Source organism: Bos grunniens, chromosome 13, assembly GCF_055505025.1.
Source record: "Bos grunniens cultivar Pamir isolate PY7600 chromosome 13, Bosgru_T2T1.0, whole genome shotgun sequence".
NCBI classification, from domain to species: domain Eukaryota; kingdom Metazoa; phylum Chordata; class Mammalia; order Artiodactyla; family Bovidae; genus Bos; species Bos grunniens.
In genome coordinates, this window is record NC_141177.1 from 2,091,254 (window position 1) to 2,113,140 (window position 21,887).

Genomic DNA, 21,887 nt, shown 5'->3' on the forward strand with positions numbered 1-21,887 from the left:
GCATAATATGAAACAGTAACCTTTAAGTCTTCCACATCCTGGTGTGCTCTGGACTCACAGACCAGTTTTCAGACAGACAGACACAAACACACACACACCCCCTGAATCTGTACTAGCTGACTGCTGGCAAAAGAAAACAACTTTCCACTGTTACTTTGGCTCTATTTTTTTTTTAACACCTTAATTGAGATATAATTTACATGCCATAAAATTTACCCGTTTAAGTGTGTAATTCAATCTTTTTTTTTTTTTTTTCGTTTATTTACTGAGGTGTACGCTGGCTGCTTTTTGAAAAAGCAGACACTGGGTGAGCGTTTCGACTCCACAGTCCCTCCTCACTTTGAGAGGTGACGTCTAAAGATCAGAGGCCAGATTCTGTTTCACCCCCCAAAATAGTTGTTTTATTCATTGTGCCAGTTACAACTCACTTCCTGTGTTTTGACTCCGAGCTGCAGCCCTGCTTCTTAGAAGCCAGGTGGATTTGGTTTTTTTTTTACACTGTCAAGAAGTTTCTCTTGTGGTAGAGGAATTTTCTGCTTGCTTTTTTGTTCTGTTAGTGTTTAGTGAGTCTTCAGATCTTTGCTTCATCCGCTGGGCTGATTAGAGAGACGTGAAATGTACCTTTGTGACAAGACAGACTATTCAGACACAGTCAGTATTTAGCGCTCTGCTCAAATGTTCACAGCATTCTGACTGTTGAGACTGGTGAAGAAGGAAGATGCCTAGAAGTATAAGTAGGGCCTGGAGGCCTAGAACTTTCCCCTAATATTACAGTCTTCATCTGTCCTTGGGTTTTGACATCTCTGGGTCTTTATTATTTGAGAAACAGAAATGACAATAATCACTTTAGGAGATCTGCCTGAGGATCATGTGAGATAACTCACTTGAAAACATGTAGAATGCTACCAGTTTTTAAAAATCTATTACTGTTCACTGAACACAAATCTTAAAAGGTTTCACTAATGGTATAAGAGCTCTATTTTGGCGAATGTGTATTAAAAAATGCACACTGCCTGCTGTTGCAGAGTGTGCACCTGTTCAACCAATGGCTCAGCAAACTGATAATGAGGCTTGCTGTGTGCCAGGCCCTGGGGAGTCAATGGTGGTTAGGCAGGTAGAGCTGGGTGGAAGAAACACAGCCAATGTATAGTTGAGCAAATAAATACCTAAGTACAAACCATGCAAGGGCTGGGGAAGAAGCTGTTGTGGTGTGTCCTTCTGTGTCTCCAAAGCAACTTAAGATAATGAATATTTTGCTAGTAAATGTATACTCATAGGCACAGAAAATTTTTCTGAAACAATTCATGAGAAATTGGTTATAAGGGTCTCTTTTTGTGACAAAAACCAGCAAAGTACAGAGGGGAATGTCTTCTACTTTTCTATACAACTTCAAGTTTCTAACTATAAGCATGTACTTTTATCATTTGTTATTATCCTAGAAAAAAAATAGATATATCTTTATTAAGCCTATCAGTAGGCTTCTTTGGTCAATAGGCTGAGAGTCCATTTTTATTTTCTTCCTTAGACTTCTATCTAAAAACAACCTTTTATTTTAAATAATAAATGATTAACTGCCTTGAAATACTTGTCATGCCAAACTAATTAAATATTAAATATTACACTTGAAAAGACAAAGGTCATTTACCAGAGTACAAGAATTCATCAACCCACACCAAATCATCACCAGCCTGCTTGTGCCCACAGTCTGCCCAGATGGCACTTTGGTTCAGCAGCTGTTTACTGAGTGCTTACTGGGCACGAGCCACAGTTCTGAGCACTGACCAGTAGATAAAACAAAGCCCTCAGGGAGTTACCCGAGATTCTAGATGGAGGAAACAGACAAGTAAACCAAATACATATTTACATACAATAAGTGCTAGAAAAAAAACGGCAGCAGGGCTGGCTGGCAAGTGTCCCGGGGAAACCGAGGGTGCTTTTCGCTCATCATTCAGAGTCCATTCTGTAGCTGCATCGCTGCAGAGAAAGGTCGGGAAGCCTGTCTGAGGAGACGCCATTCCAGCCCGGATGGAGAGAAGGGAGGAATGAGCTGTGCAGATAAATGACGCAAGAGTGTTCTCTGCCAGAAGGACGGACCAGTAAAGGGTCTGAAATGGGAGAGCTAGAAACCAGTAAGTACAGGACCATTGTACTGTTTATTCCGTACACTTGTCACAGTGTTCCAAACACTTCACAATTTAAAAAAAGCTAAAGGTGAACACTGACAGCTTTATTACTGTGTACACAGGACTCAGACTGTGCGGTTCCGGACACTGCTTCTCTTTTTTCAATAGTTAACCAAAAAAAGTCAGTGTGGACTACACATCCTAGAAAAAACAGATATATCTTTATTAAGACAAGGTTTAAGATTCTTCAGCCAGTCATGTCATTATGATACATTTGTATTATTCTTACAGTACCTCATAAAATGTGTACTTTATTACTATAGTACACGCAATTTAAAAAACTTGTATTGTGGTAAAAAGCGCGTAATGTACACCAACAGTTTTTACCCGTGGGGCTTCCCTGGAGGCTCAGTGGTGAAGAACCCGCCGCCAGTGCCGGAGATGCAGGCTGGATCCCCGAGTGAGGAAGAGCCCCTGGAGGAGGGAATGGCGCCCCTCTCCAGTGTTCTCACCTGAGAAATCCCATGGACAGAGGGGCCTGGAGGGCTACAGTCCACGGGGCTGCAGAAGAGTCAGACACGGCTGAGTGGAAACAGCAGCATCTTGGTCGTATTTAACTGTACAGTTCTGGGGCACCAAGTATATTCTCGCCGCTGCACAACTCTTACCGTCAGCCATCTCTTGAATTCTCCACCTTTCCAAACGAAACTCTGTCCCCGTTAAGCACGAACTCCCCACGCCCGCCCCCTGGCCGCCACCGGTGTGCTTTCTGACTCTATGGATTTGTCTGTTCTAGGCATCTCGTACAGTGCAGTTAGAGAGTACTCGTGTGCACCTAAAGCAGACTGGAATAGTACAAGCCCATTTTTGGCCACCGAAAATTAAATCAGTGAATATTAATTACTTCAAGATCATAAGTGAAAGGACCCTGAGACACACTGTCTTCTGTCTACTGCGAGATGCTCAGCGGTCGGAGGGGCACAATGACAGCGGGTCCTTGAGCTACTTAAAATAACAAGGAGAACAACTGGCAGTCACGAGTCTCAGCACAGCCTCTGACTGCGTGTGCTGGCACGCACTTCCTGCTGCGGTCCTTCCCTTAAAGTGAGGGGCTGCTGTGAAGCTGTCTCTAAGCCCTTTGATTCCTTCTCCTGCCCCTTCTCTCGCATTCTCAGTTCTAATTCGACGAATTCTGATGAAAATCACCGCTTTGGCATCCGTGATTTTTCACTCTCCCTGGCTGAGCACTAGGTTAATCTTCTCTTCCTCTTCCAAACAGGATCTGTGGGCGGGTTGCTCTAGAACAGCGGTTCTCAACCAGAGGCATCCAAATCCACCCCCTACCCCGTCCTTCTTGGGGGCATGTGGCCGTTACAGGAGACGGGGCTCCCTGTCATGACTGTGGAGGGGGTGCTGCCAGCATCTAGTGGGTCCAGACCTGGGGAGCTGGTAAATACCCAACAATGCACAGGACAGGCCCCCAAAACAGAATGATCCAGTCCAAACATCAGCAGCGCCAAAGACGGGAACCTTGGGTCTAGAGAGACTGGGAAAGAGGGAGACGGGAGAAAATGAGCGGAGGTCACTGCCTACTTATGCCTGTCTGGTGTTTCCCACCTAAGAAACAGCAGAGCAACTTCTGTTTTTTTTGATGTTGACTCTCCGCTCTTGATTGGGCTTCCCAGCTGGTGTTAGTGGTCCAGAATCTGCCAGCCAATGCAGGAGACCCAGAGATGCCAGTCTGATCCCTGGAGCAGGAAATGGCCACCCACTCCAGTATTCTTACCTGGGAAATCCCATGGACACAGGAGCCTGGCAGGTTACAGTCCATGGGGTCACAAAAAGTTGGACACAACTGAACACACTTACTTACTAACTTATTCTTCTTCTGATTACGCTTTCTTATTCCTGAAGACTTGGGTGTGTGACTTCAATAACGCCATGTTAGACCCAAACACAATGGAATAAATGAAAACTGGAGGGCAAATTCTAACATGTACTAGAGCTGTATGAGCATTCTTTCTAAGACTTGAAAAAGTCTTCAGATCCTTGGTTTAATTTAATGGATGATACATTCATCTGCATATGGCATTCAGCAGCAAAGTAAACTTCTTTCTGCCTCTTTGTTTCCAAATCAATGGGGAACAAAGGATATCCTCATTCCATTCAAGCAGTTTCAATGATTCTCAAATGAATGTGGGAGTAATAGTCAAGCCATTTAAAATTCAGTGATGAGAAAGCATACTTAGTAACCTTGTAAACATTCTATGAAAGTACAAGGGAACCTTTAAGAAGACTATCCAAGTGTCCTCTTTATATAATAGCCCTTTATACTTTGAAATGTTCAGAGGCCAATAAGACAGAATTGAACAGAACAGACTAGAAGAATGCAACTCCCAAATTTTCTAGTAACAGTGCTGTTAAAACATGGTTTCTGTTTCTTAACACTCAGAAGATTTAGTTCCCTCAGCCCTACTTACAGAAAGGGCCTTGGACGAACAGCTCACCAACCGTCAGAGGAATTCAAGAAGCTAACTGCACCCTAAGGTCTTTGAAGCTCTCAAACGATGACCCAAGTTTTTGTTTTGTTTTTTTTTTTAAACAGCAGCAGCTTGGCGGGAAGCAGGAATTAGACAAGAGAACTGACTGAAACCCGCCCTCCAAATGGGAAGAAAAACTACCAATAACGAACTGTGAGGTTTGAAATCACTGCGCGTTTTACTATTCATTATTCAGACGGCTTCCAGCCTCATTACCTGGCATATTCTCCTGCTTCTGAGCTGCCTGTAGAAATGCACTTCAGGACGGCTGAGCCAGCCTTTCAGGGGACAGGAAGCCTTCTTTATCCTCCCATTCTGCCTCTCCCTTCTATCTGTGTCTCTCTCTCAGTCTGCGTGTGTTGCAACCCCCTCCAGTGTTCCAAAGGCCAGTGCAATCGTCTCCCGTTGGGGTACTCAGCCAAGCACATCCACTGCTCAACTGTGTTTTTCTCTTTCTCAGCCCTTTCACCCACTGATTTCACATTTCTCTTTCAAGAGGCCAACGATGGCAGACCTCAACCGAATCAGTTACGAAGAGGCCAGCTGGAAAACCACACTGGGGAGAGTTCTTCCAGAGGAGAGCAGCCTGACGTTTTTCATCTAAATCCTTAGTCCTCACTCCAGCCTACAAGGCGGCAGGAAACTCGCAGCCATAATCGACTGGTTCTTTTAAGAGTGTGTGTGTGTGTGTGTGTAACACAGGCACTCTGCCCAGGAGAACCTAGAGAGAAAGAAATCCTCTCTCCTGACACTGTGTGAAGTTTGCTGCCAGGGATTCAGTACATACCTGACCAAAAAAAGAAAATCTCCTACCTAACTGGTTTGACTGTTTCCCGGCTACTACCTGGAGAAGTAAACAGAACCTTATCATTCTCAGGTAATCTGACTTGGACTTTTTTTTCCCAACTAAATATTTCTAATTTCAATGCTCTCCCACTGCTGCCAACTGCTGTCTCTGAACTGGATCGACTGACAGTTCTGTCTGGGAGGAAGCCGGCTCCAGAGCAACCAGCCAAGGAAGCCTGCACCTTCCACCAAGCTGCCTCCGTGCGGCCACTGGGAGGGACTGGGGGGTGCGTGGTGACTTGGGACTCTGCAGTTATCCTGTCAGGCCAGCGCTGAACCAAGAGAGGTTCTTCCTGTGCCCCCCGGGCCCCTCCAGTCGGGCAGGATTTCTGTTGATCTCTTTGTACTTCTCAATGAATCCAACTCTCAGGGCATTTTTTCTCTTGATTCAGGAAGTGGCGAGCTGAGCTCTGAGAGTCTTTCTGCTCCGATGATATAAACAAATTGTAGAGGAAGTCAAGTCAAACTTTCCCTTGCTGCTTTTGTTCTCCCAACCAGCGATTCAGAAAACAGAGCCAACTTTTTTTTTTTTTTGGATGACTTTTAAAGATTGCTCTTAACTGGAAAGGCAGAAACTCTTTTTTTGTTTTAAACCAAGACACTCAACTTACTTTTTTCAAAAAAGAATTGCCCTAGAAGGTTTGGTTTTTCTTTTTTTTTAATAAGGCTGTTTTCGAGACTTTTCAAAACAAATGTCTCCCTTGACATTGCAGTTACCTAATGGTTGTTCTTTCCTTCAAGTTTCAACCAAAAGAGCATTAATGAGCTCTGTGTGGACAATGGCTGGACTTGATTAGAGGCCCTTGGTGCCCTGATTTACAGCCAAGGGGAGCAAACAGTCATGATTCAATCAGGTGCCCGTACAAGGCACACCGCAGAGAGAAACGAGACGACTTATCTGCAGAATCTGCAGATACTGCTTGAAAAAATCACACGTAAGAAGGCCTTCTCGCCGTGGAAGCTACTTGAAGGCCTTATCACCAGCTTGGAAGATGGCATCTCTGGGTCTCACTCCTGGTTCTGAGAGAGGCCATTTCCAAACCAGAGGTACCTGACAGCCCCGGGCGAACGCTCACCACCCGTCCTAGTCAACTGATGAAAGAAGCTCCGCGCCGTGTGAGCGAAGGGAGGCAGGACGGTAGGGAGCGCACAAGTATCTGCAGGGGGGCTTCCCACACTGGTGTTCTGGCATGTTAATCCTGGTGCAAGAAGTAAGATTTGACATCACGTGGATATCTGTATGCCACTCCTGCTCATCCTTGGCTGGCGCTCCGTGTACACAGGTAGGTAGTCAACTTTCAGAACAGCTTGATCTTCTAGTGAAGCATGTTAAGTTCACACACAGGCTCGCGCTCCTGCCTGCGTCTCCGTGTTCCCTTCGGTACAGTGCTGTCACGGGGGTTACAAGGAGCACAGCGACACCTCACCCCAACGTGTGGTGTGTTGGGCTCTCAGTGAAAGGTAGTTGCTGTTAAAATTCACAGCCCTGAGTTCGCCTGGGTCAGGAAAAACCAGCATCGGCAGAATCTGAATTTGGGTTGTATTTACAAAGTTACTTCTATTAATATGTCAGAACATGTTTGTTTAACCATGATTGTCCCTGCCCTCCTTATCTACATTATATACTGTAGCTACTTATAGACCAATAGGTACATAAAATCAGTTATGCAAGTTGTAATTGTGCAATTATTGAATAAAGAGAGGATGAACGGAAAATGTAAGGTTCTGAAAGCTGGCTTGAGTTCACGTTTTATCTTATATTCATTAAACTGTTCATTTACTTGTCTACACTCTCTTCTCTGCTGATCACTTTCCAGGCGTGCGTCCCCCTTGAGCAACATCAGATGAGAAAGCTCTTCCATTCCCACCGCAGGGGGGCAAGCACACAGCACGCCCAGAGGCAGTGCCCTGCTCGGAGGCCTCCGAGAGGCTGTGTGCGCCTCCACACCCCTAACTACTTTGAGAGCTTTGATGTAGAAATATGCAATACCTACAGAGCTCCAGAATTTCTATAAAGCAAATAGAGCTACTATGCCCTGATGCAACTGCCGTACATTTACCAAATCCAACGACTCATGTACTGGGCGCTGGGATACAAAGAGTGCTCGTCAGTGCTGGCTGGTCCCTCGTAAAGGCTAGACACACACACACACTTGCAGGACCAGAAGAGCAGGCCCCCTGGTACCAGTCCTACGCATGTAGTCACGTCAGTCGTGTCCAACGCTTTGCGACCCCGAGGACTGAAGCCCGCCAGGCTCCTCTGTCCATGGGGATTCTCCAGGCAAGAATACTGGAGTTGGTTGCCATTTCCTCCTCCAGGGCATCTTCCGGACCCAGGGATCGAACCCGTGTCTCAAGTCTCCTGCATTGCCAAGTGAATTCTGTACCACCAGCACCATGTGAGAAGGAAGTAAACCCCCACACTCGACAAATAGCAACCGTTGTGTGTGAAGACACACAGGAGGGCAACGGTTGGTGCGTATCCCACTCATCAGTTCACCTCTTATTATACTTGATGCAACCTGACCTTGGAATTCTGGTGCACGCTCTGTCCAAGTATAAGTGGGGTACCAGAGAAAGCAAGAGAGAATTCTGAATAAAAGTATTCATTAGGCTATTGGTTTTTTAATCATTCTATTAATCACAGTTCTCCAGAAAAATAGAATCAATAGGATATGGGTGTATAGGAAGAGATTTATTATGAGGAAATTGACTCATGCAGTTATGGAGACTGAAAGGTTGCGTGATTCTGTCTAGAAACTGGCAGCCCAGGAGAGCCAGGGGTATGGTTCCAGGCTGAGTCCAAAGGCCTGAGAAACAGGAGGACTCAGGGCAGGAAGATCAATGTCCCAGCTTAAGCCAGGAGTCAGGAAGAGCCAAACTCTTCCTCCTCTGCTGTTCTGTTCTGTTCAGTCACTCGAGGGACTGGATGAGGTGCACCCAGACTGAGGAGGGCACGCTGCTTCCCTGAGTCTACCAGTGCAACGCTAATCTCATCTGGAAACACCTTCACAGCCATTCCCAGAAACAGCATGGAACCAGTATCTGGGCAACCCGCGATCTTGCTGACACACAAAATTCATCATCACAACCTGCTGAAGAGGAATAGATGATGTGACCACCCAGGAAAAAGAAATACTGACACTGACAGAGATAACATAAAAGAAATGCTCCATCTCCGCAAAGGGATGGTGACCAGGACGCGTTTCTGCACGCTCAGTCGTGAATGACTCTTCGCCACCTGCTCCTCTGTCCACGGGACTCTCCAGGCAAGACACTGGGGTGGGTTGCCATTTCCTCCTCCAGGGGATCTTCCCAACCCGGGGAGCGAACCCGCAGTCTTCTGCATCTCCCTGAATTGAAAGGCAGATTCTTTAGCACTGAGCCACTTGGGAAGATTCATCCCTGCCCTAGGAAACACACATTAGAGATCATATATAAAAAACTTGACAGATATTTTCCCAAATTTGACACAAAAATCCTAAAGATTTGTATCACAATAATGTGTTGTGAAGCCAAAAGAAACTCTTCTAAATTGACAATAATTTATTTAAAAATAAATTTTAATTAATCCTGATGGCAGAAGGATTAAGTCTTCTTCTCAGAAGTCTCTCTCTAGAAAATGATCATCCAAGATTATCATCATATTAACAGGTAGTCCAAGAGTATGCAGGGCTTCCTAGGTGATGCTAGCAGTAAAGAATCTGCCTGCCAATGCAGGAGACCTAAGAAAAGTAGGAAGATCCCCTGGAGGAGGAAATGGCAACCTACTCCAGTATTCTTACTGGAGAAATTCCACAAACATAGGAGCCGGGCAGGCTGCAGTCCATGGGGTCACAAATAGTTGGACATGGTTGAATGAACACAAAAGAATATGCAGACAAAATATATAGGAAGCATATATCGTAGGAAAAGTCAGGTAGTTAATTAAAAAAAATCCAGTTATATGCATTATCTGACTTAATTACCCACCTCCACCCTGGCCACGTGACATAGTTCAGGCCAGTAAAGCAGCAACAGGAGGTTTCTGGGAGAGTCCTGGACAGGTCTGTTGTGTTGAAAAGGAAAAGAGGTCCTGGTTCTACTTGTCTTCCTTTTCCCTGACTTGAGAGGAAAGCAGTCAGGCATCCTGCAAGCACAAAGAAGAATCACAGAGCTTCGACATTCTAGGGCCTCTGAAACAATAACTTCCTGGCTCTGGACTTCCTTTTACGTGAGAGGAAAAAAACCTAAGTCTCCGCTGGCTTTTTGCTATGGTGGTTGCTACTTACAGCTGAAAGCATCCCGAACTGGTTTAATGCAGTCAAGGTGGAGCATGATCAGATGACCAAGCTCACAACAGCAGTGAATGGAGTGATCAGAAAGAAAACCAGATCTTTCTGACCTTAAAATCTGTACCCTTAAGTATGACGTTACACTGTCATTATGATTTCTGCAAGTAAGCAAAAATACATAGCAAATGTGTTTGCTCCAAACAGAGTAATAAGACCATGTCATATTGCCTCAAACTCTAGGACACTAAGTCTACATTCCAATTTTAACTGTAAATTTCTAGGAGGATATGGAAAGTGCCAAGGAATCCCTTAATATTGATAATGTTGAAAATATGCTACAAATGTGCCTAATTTTTTTTTTTAAGATTTTTTTGGGGATGTGGGCCGCTTTTAAAGTCCTATTGAATTTGTTACAATATTATTTCTGTTCTATGTTTTGGTTTTAGGCCACAAGGCATGTGCAATCTCAGCTCCCTCAGCAGGGATCGAACCCACATGCCCTGCATTTGAAAGTGAAGTCTTAACCACTAGACCACCAGGAAGTCCTTGTACCTCTAATTTATTCCCATTATCTATTTCTCTGTCAGTCAAGCTGAGCCCGAGCTCCCCATTTTACAGATGAGAAGACCGTAGCTCAGAGAGTTCAGGTGGCCTGTGCAGGGTGGTAAGAGCAGGATTAAACTCAGCTCTGCTACAGCCCAGAGCTGGCTTCATTGCAACTTAGACGGACAGTAGTAAAGTGTGTCCCGTGCGTGTTAGGACTGGACTGGCCAAAAACTTCCTTTTGGTTTTTCCATAAGATATTACAGAAAAACCTAAATGAACTTTCTGGCCAATCCAAATGAATGGCTGATCTTCCGTATGGCAGCAGCTCTGACAGTTCATCCATAAATGAATAAAGCTTGGGCAAGAGTCTAGTGGCGGATACTGAAGTGAAATAAACCAGTCAATTCCTGCTCAGCCCCATCTAGCTGTAACATTCAGTGAATCTCGCAAATCTCTCAGCTTCCACTTCTTCCTCTGTGAAAAGGAGAGGACAGCCTCACAGAAGAGTCCTGAGGGCTCAAGGTGGGCAAAGCTGCCAGGTTCCAGCCAGACTGTCCAACAGCCCTTGACAAGTGTTCACGGTTATTTAACTACTGTCCCACGTGTCCTCCCTACAGATGCAAACGAGGCAGTTCTGTTCTGATCTGGATATTTCTCTTTGACAAACTCTGAGAAGGAAATGGCAACCCACTCCAGTGTTCTTGCCTGGAGAATCCCAGGGACGGGGGAGCTTGGTGGGCTGCCATCTCTGGGGTCGCACAGAGTCGGACACAACTGAAGCAACTTAGCAGCAGCAGCAGCAGCAGAGCACTCTCAAAACTAGAAGGAATATGCAATAATCTGAGAGCAAATGGTCTCTGCAAAAGGAAGACCTGACTTTGCTAAAAACAATGTTTTCCATGCCCATCCATGTATGCTAAGTCGCTTCAGTCGTGTTGGACTCTGTGCGACCCCGTGGACTGTAGCCCACGAGCTTCTTCTGTCCATAGGATTCTCCAGGTAAGAACACTGGAGTAGGGAGCCATGCCCTCCTCCAGGCACTCTTCCTGACCCAGGGACTGAACCGTGCCTCTTACATCTCCTGCACTGGCAGGCAGGTTCTTTACCACTAGTGCCGCCTGGCAGGGAACAAAACGAAAACAATCTGGTGAGGGTGCCAGGGGCGGGGGAGCAGGGCAGCGTAGAAAAGAAGGTCTTTTCGTCCTTGCAAAATGTTGGGCAATCATATATCTGACAAAGGATTTGTATCCAGAATATGTGTTTGAAAGTTTTCAAAGAAGAAGAAAACAAACCACTCAATATTTTAAAGTGGCAAAAGATTTGAAGATATATTGATGACAAATAAGCAAATGAGAAAATGCTCAGTGTCTTTAGTCACAGTGATGAGAGACCACTAGGAACCTGGAACGTCAGGTCCATGAATCAAGGCAAATTGGAAGTGGTCAAACAGGAGATGACAAGAGTGAACGTCGACATTCTAGGAATCAGCGAACTAAGATGGACTGGAATGGGTGAATTTAACTCAGATGACCAGTATATCTACTACTGTGGGCAAGAATCCCTTAGAAGAAATTGAGTAGCCATCATAGTCAACAAGAGAATCTGAAATGCAGTACTTGGATGCAAGCTCAAAAACGACAGAATGATCTCTGTTCATTTCCAAGGCAAACCATTCAATATCACAGTAATCCAAGTCTATGCCCTGACCAGTAATGCTGAAGAAGCTGAACGGTTCTCTGAAGACCTACAAGACCTTCTAGAACTAACACCCCACCCCCAAAAAAGATGAACCTATTAGAAGAGCTAAATTTTAAAAACCCTGATCTATCAAGTGCTAGCTTCATAGGACTTTGTGTATTTGATCCTGGGCAAATAATCTGTATGCAGGTCAGGAAGCAACAGATAGAACTGGACATGGAACAACGGACTGGTTCCAAACTGGGAAAGTACATCAAGGCTGTATATTGTCACCCTGCTTACTTAACTTAAATGCAGAGTACATCATGAGAAACACTGGACTGGAAGAAACACAAGCTGGAGTCAAGATTGCCAGGAGAAATACCAATAACCTCAGATATGCAGATGATACCACCCTTATGGAAGAAAGTGAAGAGGAACTAAAAAGCCTCTTGATGAAAGTGAAAGAGGAGAGTGAAAAAGCTGGCTTAAAGCTCAACATTCAGAAAACGAAGATCATGGCATCCAGTCCCATCACTTCATGGGAAATAGATGGGGAAACAGTGTCAGATTTCATTTTTGGGGGCTCCAAAATCACCGCAGATGGTGACTGCAGCCATGAAATTAAAAGATGCTTACTCCTTGGAAGGAAAAGTTATGACCAACCTAGATAGCATATTGAAAAGCAGAGACCTTACTTTGCCAACAAAGGTCCGTCTAGTCAAGGCTATGGTTTTTCCTGTGGTCATGTATGAATGTGAGAGTTGGACTGTGAAGAAGGCTGAGCGCCGAAGAATTGATGCTTTTAAACTGTGGTGTTGGAGAAGACTCTTGAGAGTCCCTTGGACTGCAAGGAGATCCAACCAGTCCATTCTGAAGGACATCAGCCCTGAGATTTCTTTGGAAGGACTGATGGGGAAGCTGAAACTCCAGTACTTTGGTCACCGCATTCGAAGAGCCGACTCATTGGAAAAGACCCTGATGCTGGGAGGGACTGGAAGCAGGAGGAGAAGGGGACGACAGAGGATGAGATGGCTGGATGGCATCCCTGACTCGATGGACGTGAGTCTGAGTGAACTCCAGGAGTTGGTGATGGACAGGGAGGCCTGGTGTGCTGCGATTCATGGGGTCGCAAAGAGTCGGACACGACTGAGTGACTGAACTGAACTGAATACACACCGTATGGGAAATTTCCAAAGAAAATTAAGAACCAGAGCTTTGGAAGAGAGGGTAAGAAGAAGAGAGAGGGACTAAAATTTGAATGAAATGTCGATGGACAGGACTTTACCTCAAAGACTGATGTCTCTTCCTGAAAACTTCACTACTGGGCCATCTGCCATTTTACAAGATGGGGAAAGATGCAAAAACGCCGCCACACCCACTAAACCTCTGCTGTTCCTCAGGCACCCCACTCAGGGCTCTCAGGGTGCTGGCCCCAGATTATAGGCACAGCCCAGAGAGGCCAGCAGTTTGCCCCTAGGCCACACAGCAAATAAACAGCGGAGCCAGAATTCCCAAGATGTTCCTTTTCTCATCCTTCCACAACACAGCCTTCCCTACTGGGGAAGGAACATGGCAGCCAAGTGGGTGACGTTCCCTCAGGGGGGAACTTCTCACTTTAACGTGCCTCCTGCACACACAGAGTCCCTCCCCTACCCTCCACCACCACCTTCCTGCCTTCGGAGGGCCCTCCGTTTTTAGGTTTATGTTGGTACCTGCCCCGTCCACGACCCCCACCACATCTCATCAGTGTTAGCCAGTGTTATTCAACATGGCTTTCATTTGCATCCCCCCATAAGGAATGGGCTTCCCTGGTAGCTCAGCTGGTAAAGAATCCACCGGCAGTGCAGGAGACCTGCATTCGATCCCTAATTTGGGAGGATCCCCTGGAGAAGGGAACGCCTCCCCACTCCAATATTCTGGCCTGGAGAATTCCATGGACTGTATGGTCCATGAGGTCACTAAGAGTCGGACACGACTGAACGACTTTCACTTTCTTTCCATAAGAAATATTTTTTGGAGAAGGAAATGGTAACCAGAATCCTTGCCTGGGAAATCCCACAGACAGAGGATCCAAGCAAGCTACAGTCCATGAGTTCAAAGAGTCAGACACGGCTGAGCAGTGGAGCGCATGTGCATAAGGAATATTTTTAGACTCTTTTTTCCTAATTGCCCCACGTTAATACCGCAGATGGACGGCACGTCTATTCGTGTGCTGCTCGTCTCTGTGGGCTTCATCTAGAGACAGATGAGCTTTGAGAAATATAAACAGTGTGGGCCCCTGGCAGGCAGCTCTGTGCCCCTCAGAACACGGGGGTCAGGGGCAGCGGCGAGCCAGCAGCACAGTACATGCAGAGCGGGCAGGGCTGGTGCCCGAGACCACTGTTAAGGGCTTCCCGGACATCGCCTCATCCAGCCCTCTGCTCAGATGCTAGGTTCCGGGCTCCACCCAGAGCTGGGAAGCTGCGTTAACTCCAGCGGCCTCTTCTTGAAAACAGTGGTGTGGTGTGGTTGAGTTGCTCAGTCGTGTCTGACTATTGCAGCCCTATGGACTGTAACCAGCCAGGCTCCTCTGTCACTGCGATTCTCTGGGCAAGAATACTGGAGTGGGTTGCCATTTCCTTCTCCAGGGGATCTTCCCAACCCAGGGATCGAACCTGGGTCTCCTGCATTGCAAGTGGATTCTTTACACCTGCAACGAATCCTGCAAGAGACTGAGCTGCCAGGAAAGCCCAATCTCCTGAAAACAGCACTCTTTACTTTCATTTTGCCCCTCCTCAGTCTCTCTCAGTCGCTGTCCTTTCCAGGAGGGAAGCAGAAGTGATTCTAGGAAAGAAAACCACGGGGGATACTGGTGTCTCTTCCGGTTAGATTGCTCTTGATCACCCCCAATTCCATGTTTTCCCAGCTTCTCAAACTTGTTGTGAATTGTTCCTTTCATTTCAAAGGTCTGAGTCACTGTTTGCAGACAAGGATTTAGACTGAAAACGTCCTAAACTGGCCCTTTTCTGGAAATCATGATGCCTCATCTTCACAAGCATGGAGCTAGGTTCTTTTCAGGGATTATCAAAATTTCATTTTTGCAACCACCACCATCTTACAGGTGGGGAATGGAGGCTCAGAGAAATCGGTGAACTCACCCCAGGTCACATGAGGACACGCAGTGGCCAACCCAGCTACAAATCTAGGACAGACTGGCTCCAAGTGCATGCTGCTAACCACGATGAGAAGCCACCACTTAATTTTAGTGTATCACTTCCCTCAAAGTGGGGAGGAAACAGAAGTTGGAGATTTTTCAAAGGGGGAGGGGCTACCTTTGTGCTTTATATAAGTTTACTTGCCCAGCCACAAAAGAACATGCTGGTGCTGAGTAGTATATAGACTTTTTCTTTTTTTTTTTAAAGTCATGCTTCTGATAATTGGGGAAGCTTCCCTGGTGGCTCAGATGGTAAAGAATCTGCCTGCAATGCAGGAGACCAGGGTTTAATCCCTGGGTTGGGAAAATCCCCTGGAGAAGGGAGTGGCAACTCACTCCAGTGTTCTTGCCTGGAGAATTCCATGCACAGAGGAGCCTGGTGGGCCACAGTCCATAGGGTTGCAAAGAGTCGGACACGACTGTGCAAATAACTTACTTACTTACTTCTGGTAACTGATTAAGACTTGCTACCCAGCCATTTACTGCTTTCAGCAAGAGATTTCTCTCTTCCTACTCAATTACTGTATTATAAACTTCCTCAAGGGAGAGACTTCACAATGAAGACAGGGCTCTGAGGGGAAAGCTCACCCTCGTACACTTTGCCAGATGTTCCAGAATCTTCAGACAGATCTGAATAATGAACTGTGTTTTTTACGTTGCTCAAATTTGCTTTTCCAACTATCATTCTTTAGCATGGTTTGAACTGTGTTAACTTTGAACCGTTTCCTGTGTTCTTGGAGAACTAAGTCAATATTCATTCCTTTTTTTTTCCCCCAGAGTAAAAGGAAGAAAAAACATCATGTCTATAATGATCTGTAATGTGTATTCTATCAGGTATAAAAGAACTGGAATATACCATCTGATATGCACTTTATACAAATTAGCTCTAATCCCTTCCACAACTTCCAGTAAATGTTCCAACACCCAGTTTTAAAAAAGGAGTCTCAGAAAAGGGAAGCGGCTGGCCTGGGACACACAGTGGAGCTAAGGAGTCTCAGAAAAGGGAAGCGGCTGGCCTGGGACACACAGTGGAGCTCTGACAGCAGCAGATTCCAAGCTCCGCTTTCGCTCGTCCCAGCACTGGCGCAGCGCTACCGCTTCCCGTGTGGCCGTCACATGCGGCAAAACTCTCCCTTGCAGGTGGTCGAAGCCTAAAATTTCCACTTCTAACCCGACAAATCCCCTTCACCCAGTTCTTGATATTTTCAGTCACTTTTTGGTTCTTAAAACATGGACAGACTCCCGGTTTCTGGTCCATCATGTAAGAAGCTTAGAAGCCACCACTCCATCTCAGCAACAGGCGAAAAGCTGAACAAACTGAAAAAATGAACAGCTCTTCTAAGATCAGTAAGAGAAGTGAAGAGAGATCAAACCAGTCTATCCTAAAGGGAATTAACCCCGAATATTCATTTGGAAGGACTGACACTGAAGCTGAAGCTCCAATACTTCAGCCACCTGATTCAGAGAGCCAACTTATTGGAAAAGACCCTGATGTTGGGAAAGACTGAAGACAGGAGAAGGGGATGACAGAGGACGAGATGGTTGGATCACATCACTGACTCAATGGACATGAGTTTGAGCAAGCGCCGGAAGACAGTGAAGACAGGGAAGCCTGACCTGCTGCAGTCCATGGGGTCACAAAGAATCAGACACAATTGAGTGACTGAGTAAGAGCAACAACAGGAAAAGTGAGGTCACAGGGCAAACCACTGCCCCCAAACTGGGGAGACAAGCATTTACAGACAATCTGTGCTTAGGGGACCATCAGCCTTGGTGGGAGTCAGAGATGGGCTAGAGAAACCAGGACTGAAACTGAATGATGGCTGGAGGCTCCTGTGGGCAGATCTGAGATTGAAAAGCTCCAGGGACACCCAGTCGCAGGGAGGGGGCCCCCACCTTGTGAGATTTCCTGACCAGGTTCTCACAGTGAGTATCAGGGAAAAGTCCCCTCGTGCTCCAAGCAGGGGAGGGGAAGAAGAGGCAGTCTGCAACAGGCTACAGCGTCCGTCCCTCAGAGCACGCTCCACCCTCAGGAGAGATTGCTCAACCAGGACTTCATCGCTGCGGTTTTATGAGAACTGCACTGACTTAGGAGAAGGAGAATACCTAACTCCAGGCCCCGTGGCTCTCCACGTGGAGGAAGGGAAATACCCAGCTCCTGCCCACTCGAGCCACCTGCTGCAGCTAAGGATGATGAGGTGAGAAGCACTGTGGGGTTCACCGCACAGGGGCACCAGAGGCTCGGAGCTGAATACAGCGCTCCTCTCCCCTCCCTTCACACTGCCAGACCTGCAGCAGTTCCTTCTCCCGCGTACATCACGTCAGGCCATCAGAAAAAATCGCAAGGCATACTAAATTAAAAAAAAACAACCCACAGTTTGGAGAGAGAGAGCAAGCATGAGAACTAGACTCAGATGTGGCAGGGATGTTGGAATTCTTAGACCGGGAATTTAAAACAACAAGGATTAAGACGCTGAGAAGTCTCCTGGGGAGACAGCATGTAGGAACAGATGGGAAATATGAGCAGAGAGAGAGAAAATCTAAGAATTAAAGGAAACGCTAGAGATAGAAAATGCTGCAACAGAAAGGAAGACTGTCTTTAATTGGTATCCTAGTAGACTGGACATGGCTGAGAAAAGTCATCTCCAACCTTGAGGATATATCAACAGAACACTCATAAACCAAAAAGCAGTTACTGAAAACAAAAAATAATTTAAAAACCAGAGTGGAATGCCCAACGGCTGTGGGAGAACTAGAAAAAGTGTGACAAGGTGTAAGGGGAATCCCAGAAGGAGAAGAAAGAGTGAAAGCGACAGAAGAAATACCTGAGGCACAAACAACTGGGAATTTCCCCCAAATTAATGTCAGACACTAAAGCAGAGATCCAGGAGGCTCAGAGACATTGGGCAGGATAAATGCCTATGTCCAGGCTACACCGTATTTCTTCACTTAGTATAACTACATCTTTATGTACGTGCTCAATCATGCCCGACTCTTTGCGACCCCATGGAGCCCACCAGGCTCCTCTGTCCATGGGATTTTCCAGGCAAGAATACTGGGGTGGGTGGCCACTTCCTTCTCCTGAGGATCTTCCCGACCCAGGGATCGAACCCCGGTCTCCTAAATCTTCTTGCACTGGCAGGCAGATTCTTTCACCACTAAGCCACCTGGGAAGCCCTAGGCATGTCATACTTAAATGGTAGAATATCAAAAATAAAGGAAAAAATACTGAAAGAGGTTAGAAGGAAAATCACTTTACTGATGGGCAGAGACTGTAATGATCTCTGACTTCTCAGAAACCAACACTCAAAAAGAGTGGAGGGAAATACTTAAAAGCTTGAGAGAGGAAAAAAAGACCAACTGAGAATTCTGTTCTGGGCAAAATGATCCTTCAAAAGTGAAGGAAAAATGAAGACTTTCTCAGACAAACAAAAATTGAGATTTGTCGCCAGCAGACCAGACTTGCGAGACCTGTTAAAATCGGCTTCTCTGGGGAGAAGGAGAACAGGTCAGAAACTCAGATCTACATAAAGAAGGAAGCGCAAAAGAGGAGGGGTAAGTGAAGGTAGAAGAATGTTATTGTTCTTACTCTTTACTGATCTGATAACTGCTTATTTAAACTAATAACAGCAGCCACGTATTCAGTCATATACAGCAGCCGTGTATTCAGTTGTATACGCCTGCGTGTGTGTGTGTGTGTGTGTGTGTGCATACTTATGGATAAGCGAACAGGATGCCAGTGATGACGCAAGAGATGAGGGAGGAATCTGGATTACGTCTGCAAAGGTACCGCACTCCCTGTGAAGTGGCGTACTGTTATTTGAAAGTGGACTTGGGGACTTCCCAGGAAAGACTTTGATTTCCAGTGCAGGGGGTGCTGGCTCGACCCCTGGTCAGGGGGCTAAGATCCCATGGGCCTCATGGCCAAAAAAATCCAGAACAGAAACAATAGAAGCAATACTGTAATAAGTTCAATATAGACTGTTAAAATGGTCCACAAAAAAAGGAAAGGCAAGTAGACTTGGATCAATATAAACGTGTGTGTAAAAATATGTGTGTACAGGTGTGCACCGCAAATTCTAGAGCAGCCCCTGAAGGAAGCAGGAGACAGGACAGAGCCGCACAGCTGGTCAGCACACAGCCTGGGGAGCACCACCCTCAGCAGAGAAACTGAGCTCTGGACTCAGGCTGGCTGAGCGCGGCGGGACGCGGCTGTGCTCGCCAAAGTTTCTTAGCTGGAAAAAGGTGTTACTTTTAGTTCCTCAGGTGGCTGGCCCTGGCACCCCTGGCCTTACTTTCAGTACAGAGTGGGGAAGCCACTGGACGGCTTCAGAGGAAACGATTTTGAATAGAGATGGCAGCAGGCAGGGCCAGAGAAAGTAGGGGAAACATTCAATAATTCACTTCTTAAAAGAAAAGCAGAGACATCACTTTGCCAACAAAGTCCTTCTAGTCAAAGCTATGGTTTTTCCAGTAGTCATGTATAGATGTCAGAGTTGGACCATAAAGAAGGCAGAGCGCCAAAGAACTGGTGCTTTTGAACTGTGGTGTTGGAGAAGACTCTTGAGAGTCCCTTGGACTGCAAGGAGATCCAACCAGTCTGTCCTAAAGATCAGTCCTGAATATTTGTTGGAAGGACTGATGTCGAAGCTGAAGCTCCAATACTTTGGCCACCTGATGCGAAGAACTGACGCATTTGAAAAGACCCTGATGCTGGGAAAGACTGAAGGTGGGAGGAGAAGGGACGACAGAGGATGAGATGGTTGGATGGTGTCACCGACTCGATGGACATGGGTTTGAGCAGACTCTGGGAGCTGGTGATGGACAGGGAAGCCTGGCGTGCTGCAGTCCATGGGGCTACAAAGAGTGGGACATGACTGAGCGACTAAACTGAAAAGAAAATCTTGGGCTCAAAAGTCCTGCCTCGTTCCTGCCCCACCCCCACCCTGTCTAAACTCAGGCAACAGATCAGCAGCAGTAGTTACAGAGCCACATTCAGTCAGCAAATGCTTTGGTCCCTACCTTGTGTCCCTCCCCAGAGTTGGAGCTAATGGGGCTTCCCTGGTGGGCCAATGGTTATGACCTCCTTTAAATGCAGGGGGCGCAGGTTCAATTCCTGGTCTGGGAGCCAAGATCGCATATGCCTTTCAGCCAAAAAAACCAAACCATAAAACAGACGCAAGACTGTAACAAATTCAACAAAGACTTTTAATTGGTCCACATCAAAAAAATCTTTAGAAAAAATCTGAGCTACCATTTTCAAAGTCGAAAGGCAACCTGTCAAAATTGCGTCTTTGGACTCTTAGCGCGGCCGAGGAGCACAGGTCACCCTGCAGGGCAGCTGCAGCAGCCACGCCCCAGCCCCGGGCCCCGGTGCCCCGCCACGAGCCCCCCAGCCCAGGGGCACCATGTGCCGGTGAGACCCAGGGTCCCAAGACATGCCGTGTGTCAGGAGCTCGCTCAAGTCCTGGTTTGTTTCTGCTGTTTATACACAGCTTCCCTCACAGCTCAGTTGGTAAAGAATCTGCCTGCAACACAGGAGACCCTGGTTCAATTTCGGGGTTGGGAAGATCCTCTGGAGAAGGGATAGGCTACCCACACCAGTATTCTTGGGCTTCCCTGGTGGCTCAGCTGGTAAAGAATCCCCCTGCAGTGTGGGAGACCTGGGTTCGACCCCTGGGTTGGGGAGGTCCCCTGGAGAAGGGACGGACTACCTTGCCCCGGCCTGGATAATTCCACGGACTGTCGAGTCCATGGGGTCACAAAGAGCTGGACACGACTGAGCGACTCGTTTTTCATCGCAGCCGTACTGTTCTGCTAAACCGTAAGTAACTGCCATTTTCAGTTTGGCAAGAGCCGACACCAGCAGTTTCACGGCTCACCCTAACGTGTTCCACCTGGCCCTCAGAGGCCTTTGGGCTTTCGGCGTAGGCATTTCAAACTTTTTCAGTTCCTCAAACTGCCGTAAGAATGCTTACTTCCAGGTCTTCACGAGTGCGGTCCCTCCCGCCCCCTTAATCCGTCACCAGGCCGCACTTCGATGCCGTATCCTCCCGGGAACGACCCCTGACCCTCTGCCGTCTGTGCTGCTGTGCTCCCTGCACCGCCCCGAAGGGACATCTTCCAGCGCTGGCAACGACAATACTATCCAACACTTAGAAATGTGCTAATGCCAGATACCCTTCTAGTAAGTCTAGTAAATCAGCTCTGCCTGTCTCTTAACCGCAGTTGGCAATGATCCTAGGTCCTCTCTTTACAAGAGTATAATCATGCAACGAAGACATACACAGGGCCTCAGAAATGCTGCGAATTCAGCTCCAGATCACTGGAACAAGGCAAACATGGCAATAAGTGAGTCACGTGAATCCTTTGGTTTCCGAGCGCATGTAGAAGTTATGTTTACACAAGTGTGCAATACCATATGTCTAAAAAACAATGTATATACCCTAATTTTGAAATACTTAAAAAATATTTGATTGCTATGAAATCTAACCATCATCTGAGCCATCGGCGAATCATAGTAGGAATGTCAAAGATGACTGGTTACTGTGTCAGATATGGTGATGAGAAAGTTTGACATAGCGTGAGGATTACCAAACATGACACACAGACGTGAAGTGAGCAGATGCTGCTGGAAAAGCAACAGCAACACACTCTGACGCAGGCCTTCCTCAAGCCTCAATCT

The 21,887-nt window shown here is 46.6% G+C and overlaps 1 protein-coding gene and 1 long non-coding RNA gene across 10 annotated transcripts in view; one reads left to right on the forward strand and one right to left on the reverse strand.

The window, feature by feature from the left end:
• Positions 1-1,287: 1,287 nt before the first annotated feature.
• The window catches only part of LOC147359955 (uncharacterized), a 33,818-nt gene continuing 13,218 nt past the window's right edge, over positions 1,288-21,887 (reverse strand). For 3 of the 8 annotated variants that reach the window (XM_086331292.1, XM_086331293.1, XM_086331290.1), the window contains 2 exons: positions 9,482-9,638; positions 2,135-2,324 (listed from right to left, as the gene is read on the reverse strand). In XM_086331292.1, coding sequence (XP_086187418.1) covers positions 2,316-2,324; positions 9,482-9,638 — 166 coding nt within the window. In that variant the 3' untranslated portion in view covers positions 2,135-2,315. The other 5 variants (XM_086331288.1, XM_086331287.1, XR_015138814.1 and 2 more) reach the window with 3 other exon arrangements.
• Positions 1,993-5,468, forward strand: LOC147359956 (uncharacterized). Of its 2 annotated transcripts, XR_015138818.1 has the most exons (3): positions 1,993-2,129; positions 4,729-4,821; positions 5,160-5,293. It is a non-coding gene; the product is annotated as an uncharacterized LOC147359956 (long non-coding RNA). The 2 variants fall into 2 exon arrangements; XR_015138817.1 differs by lacking the exon at positions 1,993-2,129 and having other exon boundaries at positions 4,506-4,821; positions 5,160-5,468.